The 12,500-nt window shown below is 44.7% G+C and overlaps 1 protein-coding gene across 1 annotated transcript in view; it reads right to left on the bottom strand.

Moving 5' to 3' along the window:
• lrba (LPS responsive beige-like anchor protein) overlaps window positions 1–12,500 on the bottom strand; it is a 226,494-nt gene that overhangs the window by 15,810 nt on the left and 198,184 nt on the right. Inside the window, exons 49-53 of the mRNA XM_058384588.1 lie at window positions 11,770–11,859; window positions 11,272–11,449; window positions 8,803–8,868; window positions 7,624–7,776; window positions 6,981–7,148 (exon numbers count right to left, since the gene is read on the bottom strand). Of these exons, the coding sequence (XP_058240571.1) occupies window positions 6,981–7,148; window positions 7,624–7,776; window positions 8,803–8,868; window positions 11,272–11,449; window positions 11,770–11,859 (655 nt within the window). The remainder of the gene's footprint in view (window positions 1–6,980; window positions 7,149–7,623; window positions 7,777–8,802; window positions 8,869–11,271; window positions 11,450–11,769; window positions 11,860–12,500) is intronic.

Below are 12,500 nucleotides of genomic sequence, written 5' to 3'. Positions count from 1 at the left end.
GTTAATAGGAGTGAGTGTGTGTGTAGTTAATAGGAGTGTGTGAGGAGTGTGTAGTTAATAGGAGTGTGTGTGAGGAGTGTGTAGTTAATAGGAGTGTGTGTGTGAGGAGTGTGTAGTTAATAGGGTGTGTGAGGAGTGTGTAGTTAATAGGAGTGTGTGTGAGGAGTGTGTAGTTAATAGGAGTGTGTGTGAGGAGTGTGTAGTTAATAGGAGTGTGTGTGTGAGGAGTGTGTAGTTAATAGGAGTGTGTGTGAGGAGTGTGTAGTTAATAGGAGTGTGTGTGAGGAGTGTGTAGTTAATAGGAGTGTGTGTGAGGAGTGTGTAGTTAATAGGAGTGTGTGAGGAGTGTGTAGTTAATAGGAGTGTGTGTGAGGAGTGTGTAGTTAATAGGAGTGTGTGTGAGGAGTGTGTAGTTAATAGGAGTGTGTGTGAGGAGTGTGTAGTTAATAGGAGTGTGTGTGAGGAGTGTGTAGTTAATAGGAGTGTGTGTGTGAGGAGTGTGTAGTTAATAGGAGTGTGTGTGTGAGGAGTGTGTAGTTAATAGGAGTGTGTGTGAGGAGTGTGTAGTTAATAGGAGTGTGTGTGAGGAGTGTGTAGTTAATAGGAGTGTGTGTGAGGAGTGTGTAGTTAATAGGAGTGTGTGAGGAGTGTGTAGTTAATAGGAGTGTGTGTGAGGAGTGTGTAGTTAATAGGAGTGTGTGTGAGGAGTGTGTAGTTAATAGGAGTGTGTGTGAGGAGTGTGTAGTTAATAGGAGTGTGTGTGAGGAGTGTGTAGTTAATAGGAGTGTGTGTGTGAGGAGTGTGTAGTTAATAGGAGTGTGTGTGTGAGGAGTGTGTAGTTAATAGGAGTGTGTGTGTGAGGAGTGTGTAGTTAATAGGAGTGTGTGTGTGAGGAGTGTGTAGTTAATAGGAGTGTGTGTGTGAGGAGTGTGTAGTTAATAGGAGTGTGTGTGAGGAGTGTGTAGTTAATAGGAGTGTGTGTGAGGAGTGTGTAGTTAATAGGAGTGTGTGTGAGGAGTGTGTAGTTAATAGGAGTGTGTGTGAGGAGTGTGTAGTTAATAGGAGTGTGTGTGTGAGGAGTGTGTAGTTAATAGGAGTGTGTGTGTGAGGAGTGTGTAGTTAATAGGAGTGTGTGTGAGGAGTGTGTAGTTAATAGGAGTGTGTGTGAGGAGTGTGTAGTTAATAGGAGTGTGTGTGAGGAGTGTGTAGTTAATAGGAGTGTGTGTGTGAGGAGTGTGTAGTTAATAGGAGTGTGTGTGTGAGGAGTGTGTAGTTAATAGGAGTGTGTGTGAGGAGTGTGTAGTTAATAGGAGTGTGTGAGGAGTGTGTAGTTAATAGGAGTGTGTGTGTGAGGAGTGTGTAGTTAATAGGAGTGTGTGTGAGGAGTGTGTAGTTAATAGGAGTGTGTGTGAGGAGTGTGTAGTTAATAGGAGTGTGTGTGAGGAGTGTGTAGTTAATAGGAGTGTGTGTGAGGAGTGTGTAGTTAATAGGAGTGTGTGTGAGGAGTGTGTAGTTAATAGGAGTGTGTGTGTGAGGAGTGTGTAGTTAATAGGAGTGTGTAGTTAATAGGAGTGTGTGTGTGAGGAGTGTGTAGTTAATAGGAGTGTGTGTGAGGAGTGTGTAGTTAATAGGAGTGTGTGTGTGAGGAGTGTGTAGTTAATAGGAGTGTGTGTGTGAGGAGTGTGTAGTTAATAGGAGTGTGTGTGAGGAGTGTGTAGTTAATAGGAGTGTGTGTGAGGAGTGTGTAGTTAATAGGGTGTGTGTGAGGAGTGTGTAGTTAATAGGGTGTGTGTGTGAGGAGTGTGTAGTTAATAGGAGTGTGTGTGAGGAGTGTGTAGTTAATAGGAGTGTGTGTGAGGAGTGTGTAGTTAATAGGAGTGTGTGTGAGGAGTGTGTAGTTAATAGGAGTGTGTGTGAGGAGTGTGTAGTTAATAGGAGTGTGTGTGAGGAGTGTGTAGTTAATAGGAGTGTGTGTGAGGAGTGTGTAGTTAATAGGAGTGTGTGTGAGGAGTGTGTAGTTAATAGGAGTGTGTGTGAGGAGTGTGTAGTTAATAGGAGTGTGTGTGAGAGTGTGTAGTTAATAGGAGTGTGTGTGAGGAGTGTGTAGTTAATAGGAGTGTGTGTGAGGAGTGTGTAGTTAATAGGAGTGTGTGAGGAGTGTGTAGTTAATAGGAGTGTGTGTGAGGTGTGTAGTTAATAGGAGTGTGTGTGAGGAGTGTGTAGTGAATAGGAGTGTGTGTGTGAGGAGTGTGTAGTTAATAGGTGGGTGTGTGTGAGGAGTGTGTAGTTAATAGGGTGTGTGTGAGGAGTGTGTAGTTAATAGGAGTGTGTGTGAGGAGTGTGTAGTTAATAGGAGTGTGTGTGTGAGAGTGTGTAGTTAATAGGAGTGTGTGTGTGAGGAGTGTGTAGTTAATAGGAGTGTGTGTGTGTGAGGAGTGTGTAGTTAATAGGAGTGTGTGTGTGAGGAGTGTGTAGTTAATAGGGTGTGTGTGTGAGGAGTGTGTAGTTAATAGGGTGTGGGTGTGAGGAGTGTGTAGTTAATAGGAGTGTGTGTGTGAGGAGTGTGTAGTTAATAGGAGTGTGTGTGAGGAGTGTGTAGTTAATAGGAGTGTGTGTGAGGAGTGTGTAGTTAATAGGAGTGTGTGTGTGAGGAGTGTGTAGTTAATAGGATTGTGTGTGTGAGGAGTGTGTAGTTAATAGGAGTGTGTGTGAGGAGTGTGTAGTTAATAGGAGTGTGTGTGAGGAGTGTGTAGTTAATAGGAGTGTGTGTGAGGAGTGTGTAGTTAATAGGAGTGTGTGTGAGGAGTGTGTAGTTAATAGGAGTGTGTGTGTGAGGAGTGTGTAGTTAATAGGAGTGTGTGTGAGGAGTGTGTAGTTAATAGGAGTGTGTGTGTGAGAGTGTGTAGTTAATAGGAGTGTGTGTGAGGTGTGTAGTTAATAGGAGTGTGTGTGTGAGGAGTGTGTAGTTAATAGGAGTGTGTGTGTGAGGAGTGTGTAGTTAATAGGAGTGTGTGTGTGAGGAGTGTGTAGTTAATAGGAGTGTGTGTGAGGAGTGTGTAGTTAATAGGAGTGTGTGTGAGGAGTGTGTAGTTAATAGGAGTGTGTGTGAGGAGTGTGTAGTTAATAGGAGTGTGTGTGAGGAGTGTGTAGTTAATAGGAGTGTGTGTGTGAGGAGTGTGTAGTTAATAGGAGTGTGTGTGTGAGGAGTGTGTAGTTAATAGGAGTGTGTGTGTGAGGAGTGTGTAGTTAATAGGAGTGTGTGTGAGGAGTGTGTAGTTAATAGGAGTGTGTGTGAGGAGTGTGTAGTTAATAGGAGTGTGTGTGAGGAGTGTGTAGTTAATAGGAGTGTGTGTGAGGAGTGTGTAGTTAATAGGAGTGTGTGTGAGGAGTGTGTAGTTAATAGGAGTGTGTGTGAGGAGTGTGTAGTTAATAGGAGTGTGTGTGAGGAGTGTGTAGTTAATAGGAGTGTGTGTGAGGAGTGTGTAGTTAATAGGAGTGTGTGTGAGGAGTGTGTAGTTAATAGGAGTGTGTGTGAGGAGTGTGTAGTTAATAGGAGTGTGTGTGAGGAGTGTGTAGTTAATAGGAGTGTGTGTGAGGAGTGTGTAGTTAATAGGAGTGTGTGTGAGGAGTGTGTAGTTAATAGGAGTGAGTGTGTGAGGAGTGTGTAGTTAATAGGGTGTGTGTGAGGAGTGTGTAGTTAATAGGAGTGTGTGTGAGGAGTGTGTAGTTAATAGGGTGTGTGTGAGGAGTGTGTAGTTAATAGGAGTGTGTGTGTGAGGAGTGTGTAGTTAATAGGAGTGTGTGTGTGTGAGGAGTGTGTAGTTAATAGGAGTGTGTGTGAGGAGTGTGTAGTTAATCAGGAGTGTGTGTGTGAGGAGTGTGTAGTTAATAGGAGTGTGTGTGTGAGGAGTGTGTAGTTAATAGGAGTGTGTGTGTGAGGAGTGTGTAGTTAATAGGAGTGTGTGTGTGAGGAGTGTGTAGTTAATAGGAGTGTGTGTGAGGAGTGTGTAGTTAATAGGAGTGTGTGTGAGGAGTGTGTAGTTAATAGGAGTGTGTGTGAGGAGTGTGTAGTTAATAGGAGTGTGTGTGTGAGGAGTGTAGTAGTTAATAGGAGTGTGTGTGTGAGGGAGTGTGTAGTTAATAGGAGTGTGTGTGTGAGGAGTGTGTAGTTAATAGGAGTGTGTGTGAGGAGTGTGTAGTTAATAGGAGTGTGTGTGAGGAGTGTGTAGTTAATAGGAGTGTGTGTGAGGAGTGTGTAGTTAATAGGAGTGTGTGTGAGGAGTGTGTAGTTAATAGGAGTGTGTGTGTGAGGAGTGTGTAGTTAATAGGAGTGTGTGTGTGAGGAGTGTGTAGTTAATAGGAGTGTGTGTGTGTGAGGAGTGTGTAGTTAATAGGAGTGTGTGTGTGAGGAGTGTGTAGTTAATAGGAGTGTGTGTGTGAGGAGTGTGTAGTTAATAGGAGTGTGTGTGAGGAGTGTGTAGTTAATAGGAGTGTGTGTGAGGAATGTGTAGTTAATAGGAGTGTGTGTGTGAGGAGTGTGTAGTTAATAGGAGTGTGTGTGTGAGGAGTGTGTAGTTAATAGGAGTGTGTGTGTGAGGAGTGTGTAGTTAATAGGAGTGTGTGTGTGAGGAGGTGTGTGAGGAGTGTGTAGTTAATAGGAGTGTGTGTGTGAGAGTGTGTAGTTAATAGGAGTGTGTGTGTGAGGAGTGTGTAGTTAATAGGAGTGTGTGTGTGAGGAGTGTGTAGTTCATAGGACTGTGTGTGTGAGGAGTGTGTAGTTATAGGTGTGGGTGTGGGTGTTGTTGAGGTGGTTGTGTGTTCGTAGTGTGTTGTGTTGTGTGTGAGGAGTGTGTAGTTAATAGGAGTGGTGTGTGGGGTGTGTAGTTAAGGAGTGTGTGTGGAGTGTGTAGTTAATAGGAGTGTGTGTGTGAGGAGTGTGTAGTTAATAGGAGTGTGTGTGAGGAGTGTGTAGTTAATAGGAGTGTGTGTGAGGAGTGTGTAGTTAATAGGAGTGTGTGTGAGGAGTGTGTAGTTAATAGGAGTGTGTTTGTGAGGAGTGTGTAGTTAATAGGAGTGTGTGTGTGAGGAGTGTGTAGTTAATAGGAGTGTGTGTGTGAGGAGTGTGTAGTTAATAGGGAGTGTGTGTGAGGAGTGTGTAGTTAATAGGAGTGTGTGTGTGAGGGTGTGTAGTTGTAGGAGGTGTGTGAGGGTGGGGAGTGTAGTGTAATAGGTGTGTGTGTGTGGGAGTGTGTAGTTAATAGGAGTGTGTGTTGTGAGGAGTGTGTAGTTAATAGGAGTGTGTGTGTGAGGAGTGTGTAGTTAATAGGAGTGTGTGTGTGAGGAGTGTGTAGTTAATAGGAGTGTGTGTGGGAGTGTGTAGTTAATAGGGTGTGTGTGGTGGGTGTTGGGTGTGTGTGGGGTGGTAGTTATAGGAGTGTGGTGTTGAGGGAGTGTGTGTTGTTGGAGTTATAGGAGTGGGTGTGTGTGTAGGAGTGTGTGTGTGGGAGTGTGTAGTTATAGGAGTGTGTTGTGTGAGGAGTGTGTAGTTAATAGGAGTGTGTGTGTGAGGAGTGTGTAGTTAATAGGAGTGTGTGTGTGAGGAGTGTGTAGTTAATAGGAGTGTGTGTGAGGAGTGTGTAGTTAATAGGAGTGTGTGTGAGGAGTGTGTAGTTAATAGGAGTGTGTGTGTGAGGAGTGTGTAGTTAATAGGAGTGTGTGTGTGAGGAGTGTGTAGTTAATAGGAGTGTGTGTGTGAGGAGTGTGTAGTTAATAGGAGTGTGTGTGAGGAGTGTGTAGTTAATAGGAGTGTGTGTGTGAGGAGTGTGTAGTTAATAGGAGTGTGTGTGAGGAGTGTGTAGTTAATAGGAGTGTGTGTGTGAGGAGTGTGTAGTTAATAGGAGTGTGTGTGTGAGGAGTGTGTAGTTAATAGGAGTGTGTGTGTGTGTGAGGAGTGTGTAGTTAATAGGAGTGTGTGTGTGAGGATGGGTGTGTAGTTGATAGGAGTGTGTGTGTGAGGAGTGTGTGTTGTAGGAGTGTGTGTTGTTGGGTGTGTGTAGTGTGGAGTGTGTAGGTGTTGTGGAGGTGTGGTGTGTGGAGTGTGTAGTTAATAGGAGTGTGTGTGTGAGGAGTGTGTAGTTATAGGAGTGTGTGTGAGGAGTGTGTAGTTAATAGGAGTGTGTGTGTGAGGAGTGTGTAGTTAATAGGGTGTGTGTGGGAGGAGTGTGTAGTTAATAGGAGTGTGTGTGAGGAGTGTGTAGTTAATAGGAGTGTGTGTGAGGAGTGTGTAGTTAATAGGAGTGTGTGTGTGAGGAGTGTGTAGTTAATAGGAGTGTGTGTGAGGAGTGTGTAGTTAATAGGAGTGTGTGTGAGGAGTGTGTAGTTAATAGGAGTGTGTGTGTGAGGAGTGTGTAGTTAATAGGAGTGTGTGTGTGAGGAGTGTGTAGTTAATAGGAGTGTGTGAGTGTGTAGTTAATAGGAGTGTGTGTGAGGAGTGTTGTTATAGGTGTGTGTGTGAGGAGTGTGTAGTTAATAGGAGTGTGTGTGTGAGGAGTGTGTAGTTAATAGGAGTGTGTGTGTGAGGAGTGTGTAGTTAATAGGAGTGTGTGTGTGAGGAGTGTGTAGTTAATAGGAGTGTGTGTGAGGAGTGTGTAGTTAATAGGAGTGTGTGTGTGAGGAGTGTTGTGTAGTTAATAGGAGTGTGTGTGTGAGGAGTGTGTGTATGGTTAGTGTGTGAGTGTGGTAATAGAGTGTGTGAGGAGTGTGTAGTTAATAGGAGTGTGTGTGTGAGGAGTGTGTAGTTAATAGGAGTGTGTGTGTGAGGAGTGTGTAGTTAATAGGAGTGTGTGTGTGAGGAGTGTGTAGTTAATAGGAGTGTGTGTGTGAGGAGTGTGTAGTTAATAGGAGTGTGTGTGTGAGGAGTGTGTAGTTAATAGGAGTGTGTGTGTGAGGAGTGTGTAGTTAATAGGAGTGTGTGTTCTGACCGTTCTGTGCGTCTCCGATGCAGCAGTGTTTCCCGCTCCAGTACCACAGCAGCAGTGTGGCGTCTCTCGAGCTGCTCAGGATGTAGCAGTCACCGCCGATGTAGGACTCGGACCGAAACACACACGTCACCACGTCACGGTGACCGAACACGATCTGCACCAGCTTCCCTACACACACACACACACACACACACACACACACACACACACACAATCAATCCACATGCATTTGTTTATAGTTAAATAGTTATATCCTGTTGCTAGGCAATTTTAAAAATGGATGCCGAAAGTAACCTAAACATTTCCCCCTTATGTGACTAGCCAAAGCCTCTGATTGGTCAGCTGCTGTAAGTCCGGTTATGACATCATCAGCTGGCCGCTAGAATTAAAATTTCCCAACATTCCCTCAGCGTGCACTCAACAACGAAAACAGAGGCAGAAGACAACACTAATTATATCGTACTGAGCTCTTAGGACATACTCACACACACACACACACACAAAAAGTGGTGTACACACTCCAGCTGTGTTGAAATGGCCCCTGATTCACACTACACTCTAAATATTTAGCTTTAGAACAGCTACTTATTATTCATACAGGTGTGTGTGTGCGTGCGTGCGTGTGTGGCGTTGCCATGGTTACCTGTGTCGGTGTTGTAGATGCGGAAGCTCTTGTCCCAGAAGCCGGCGATGAAGAGGAAGCGATTGTCAGCTGAGACGAGGAAGCAGTGTGAGTTCACCTCCACACTCTGATCCAATAAATCACACACCTGTCTGCGGTGCATCAGGTTAGCCACTGCAGACAGACAGACAGACAGAGAGAGAGAGAGAGACAGACAAAGACACAAAGAGACAGACAGACAGAGAGACAAAAAGACAGAGAGACAGACAGAGAGACAAAACGACAGACAGACAGAGAGACAAAAAGACAGAGAGACAGACAGAGAGACAAAACGACAGAGAGACAGACAGACATACAAAAAGACAGACAGAGAGAGACAAAGGGACAGAATGACAGACAGACAGACAAAGAGAGAAAGAGAGACAAAGAGACAGACAGACAGACACAGACAGACAAATAGACAGACAGACAGAGAGACAAAGGGACAGACAGAGAGAGAGAGACAAAAAGACAGACAGACAGGAATATCATTAGAAGGTGAATATCATGTTATTACATTACTGCTGTTTGTTTACGCATCACTGCAGCGGCTGTGTTTCATTTACAACAAACGATCCTCCTGCTCTGAACGTCTGGCTGTGTTCCAAATCAACTTTCATCATCCCTTCCCTCACTAGAAAGAGGGAGCATGATTACATCACTGGGTTCTGGTGGTGTTTTATTTCTATCCCTCTCTTTGTGGCTGTGTTTCAGATGGAGCCCCTCTGCACTGCACTGTAAAACTCTCTCTTCTCATTCTCTTCTTTGTCTTTAATCCTCTGTGTTCTTTTCCTCATTCCTTTCCATCTGTCTATCCACCCCTCTTTTTCCACTCATCCCTCGTTCCTCCCGTGTCAGGCCATATTGTGTCGACACACTCAATCTCACGCCCTCAATCAGACATCATTACACCATCCATACTCATTCACGCTGACAGAGCAAGAGGCACGGGAGAAGGGTGTGTGTGTGTGTGTGTGTGTGTGTGTGTGTGTGTGTGTGTGATATACAGGCAAAGCTACAGCTCATTGCTTTCCAATTTGCATGTAAATGCTGAGTGGAGGACAAACGTGTGACAAACTGCTCTCATCCTTTCCACAGGCCACGCCCACTTGCCGCCACAGCCAATCACATACAAGCACACACATCTGACCAGTCACACACCTATCACAGGGTCGATCTCCACTGGTAACTGGTACTGCTGCTCTGGGTTCGAGGAGCTCTGGTGACCTGAGGGACAGAGACAGAGACAGAGAGAGAGAGAGAGAGAGAGAGAGAGAGAGAGAGAGAGAGAGAGAGAGATTGAAGGTTAAAAATAACAGTTTTAGATTGATCTTTAACTCAAACGTGAACTAATGGACAGGAAGTCAGCTATAGGAACAAAAAATGAACAGGGGTTCATTGTGTGTATGTATGTGTGTATCAGACACTCTATTTCCCATGATGCTCACCAGTGTATGTGTGTGTGTGTATCAGACACTCTATTTCCCATGATGCTCACCAGTGTATGTGTGTGTGTGTATCAGACACTCTTTCCCATGATGCTCACCAGTGTATGTGTGTGTATCAGACACTCTTTCCCATGATGCTCACCAGTGTATGTGTGTGTATCAGACACTCTATTTCCCATGATGCTCACCAGTGTATGTGTGTGTATCAGACACTCTATTTCCCATGATGCTCACCAGTGTATGTGTGTGTGTGTGTGTGTATCAGACACTCTATTTCCCATGATGCTCACCAGTGTATGTGTGTGAGTATATGTGTGAGTATATGAGTGTGTGTGTGTGTGACTCTGTTTCCCATGATGCTCACCAGTGTATGTGTGTGTGAGTATATGTGTGAGTATATGAGTGTGTGTGTGTGTGACTCTGTTTCCCATGATGCTCACCAGTGTATATGTGTGTGTGAGTATATGTGTGAGTATATGAGTGTGTGTGTGTGAGAGAGACTCTGTTTCCCATGATGCTCACCAGTGTGTGTGTGTGTGAGTATATGTGTGAGTATATGAGTGTGTGTGTGTGACTCTGTTTCCCATGATGCTCACCAGTGTGTGTGTGTGTGAGTATATGTGTGAGTATATGAGTGTGTGTGTGTGACTCTGTTTCCCATGATGCTCACCAGTGTGTGTGTGTGTGAGTATATGTGTGAGTATATGAGTGTGTGTGTGTGTGACTCTGTTTCCCATGATGCTCACCAGTGTGTGTGTGTGTGAGTATATGTGTGAGTATATGAGTGTGTGTGTGTGTGACTCTGTTTCCCATGATGCTCACCAGTGTGTGTGTGTGTGAGTATATGTGTGAGTATATGAGTGTGTGTGTGTGTGACTCTGTTTCCCATGATGCTCACCAGTGTGTGTGTGTGTGAGTATATGTGTGAGTATATGAGTGTGTGTGTGACTCTGTTTCCCATGATGCTCACCAGTGTATGTGTGTGTGAGTATATGAGTGTGTGTGTGTGTGACTCTGTTTCCCATGATGCTCACCAGTGTATGTGTGTGAGTATATGTGTGAGTATATGTGTGTGTGTGTGTGTGACTCTGTTTCCCATGATGCTCACCAGTGTATGTGTGTGTGAGTATATGTGTGAGTATATGAGTGTGTGTGTGAGAGAGACTCTGTTTCCCATGATGCTCACCAGTGTATGTGTGTGTGAGTATATGTGTGAGTATATGAGTGTGTGTGTGAGAGAGACTCTGTTTCCCATGATGTTCACCAGTGTATGTGTGTGTGAGTATATGAGTGTGTGTGTGTGTGAGTATATGAGTGTGTGTGTGTGTGAGACTCTGTTTCCCATGATGCTCACCAGTGTATATGTGTGTGTGAGTATATGAGTGTGTGTGTGTGACTCTGTTTCCCATGATGCTCACCAGTGTATGTGTGTGTGAGTATATGTGTGAGTATATGAGTGTGTGTGTGTGTGACTCTGTTTCCCATGATGCTCACCAGTGTATGTGTGTGTGAGTATATGTGTGAGTATATGAGTGTGTGTGTGAGAGAGACTCTGTTTCCCATGATGCTCACCAGTGTGTGTGTGTGTGAGTATATGTGTGAGTATATGAGTGTGTGTGTGTGTGACTCTGTTTCCCATGATGCTCACCAGTGTGTGTGTGTGTGAGTATATGTGTGAGTATATGAGTGTGTGTGTGTGTGACTCTGTTTCCCATGATGCTCACCAGTGTGTGTGTGTGTGAGTATATGTGTGAGTATATGAGTGTGTGTGTGTGAGAGAGACTCTGTTTCCCATGATGCTCACCAGTGTGTGTGTGTGTGAGTATATGTGTGAGTATATGAGTGTGTGTGTGAGAGAGACTCTGTTTCCCATGATGCTCACCAGTGTGTGTGTGTGTGAGTATATGTGTGAGTATATGAGTGTGTGTGTGTGACTCTGTTTCCCATGATGCTCACCAGTGTGTGTGTGTGTGAGTATATGTGTGAGTATATGAGTGTGTGTGTGTGAGAGAGACTCTGTTTCCCATGATGCTCACCAGTGTATGTGTGTGTGAGTATATGTGTGAGTATATGAGTGTGTGTGTGTGTGACTCTGTTTCCCATGATGCTCACCAGTGTATATGTGTGTGTGAGTATATGAGTGTGTGTGTGTGAGAGAGACTCTGTTTCCCATGATGCTCACCAGTGAGTCCATGCCACTTGTTAATGGAGAAGATGCGGTTTGCCGTGACGGTGACGATGGCGGAGTTGGACAGGCCGGCCTGAGTGTGAGCCGACACATACACCACTGGAGAGTTGGAGGGAAACTTCAGCACCATGATCACATCCTGCTGCATCTGCTCCGTAAACATGAGAGGCGTCTGCAGACAGTGAGACAGGCGGGGAGAGTGAGACAGGTGGAAACAGATGGAGAGAGAGAGAGAGAGAGAGAGAGAGAGAGAGATTGACAAAATGGGGTTTTGGGTATTATCACATATTACATCTATGGTGAAAGGGAGAAACACACACACATACACACACACAGCTGCTTGATTGCAGTAAGTCACCCGACCATCAAGTGTACTTCCTCGACTGGGAGCATTGTGTTTGCAGATGAACATGAAGTCTGTGTGTGTGTGTGTGTGTGTGTGTGTGTGAGAGAGAGTGTGAGAGAGAGTGTGAGAGAGAGTGTGAGACTCACCACCTGCATGGCGGAGCTCCTTGGTGGATGAGGTTCGATCAGCAGCTGAGATGGAGTCTGACCAAAACTTCGGATCTGAGACTCTACAGCCTGAGAAACAGAGAGAGAGAGAGAGAGAGAGATAGATAGATAGATAGATAGAGAGAGAGAGAGAGAGAGAGAGATAGATAGATAGATAGATAGATAGATAGAGAGAGAGAGAGAGAGAGAGAGAGAGAGTGAGTGTTTATCATTGAAAAAATTCACATTCACTGTGTCTTTTTACTATTACTAATATTTTAAAAAATGACCAAAGGACATTAGAGAGAGAGAGAGAGAGAGAGAGACAGACAGACAGACAGAGCAACAGGGTAAGGTAGACTGGGTTTCGTAGACAGAGCTGGTCTACACTAATCCTCCAGTGATCTCATCACACACACTGACACAACACAGAACACACACACACACACACGGTTCCCACAGTCTGAGTGCACTACACAGAGGGGATCACACACTAATCTGACATTCTGCCTCCACTGAACCTGGTTACTTTACAGCACTGTGTTTGTGTTAGCTCCCCGTGTTAGACCTGTCACTGGGTTAACATGTGAGCAGCTACATTAGCATTCCAGTGTTTCAGCGGAGCGACAGAACGGAATATTACACATCTTTACTGTTTACACTGCAGAGTGTGTGTGAGAGCACAGGGCTAAATATTACAGATTATTAACATCTATTAGGTGCTTTTACTC

The sequence above is a fragment of the Hemibagrus wyckioides genome, linkage group LG29, assembly GCF_019097595.1.
Source record: "Hemibagrus wyckioides isolate EC202008001 linkage group LG29, SWU_Hwy_1.0, whole genome shotgun sequence".
Taxonomy (NCBI): domain Eukaryota; kingdom Metazoa; phylum Chordata; class Actinopteri; order Siluriformes; family Bagridae; genus Hemibagrus; species Hemibagrus wyckioides.
Note: the sequence above shows the minus strand (reverse complement) of the source record. Positions and strands in the feature narration are given on the sequence as shown.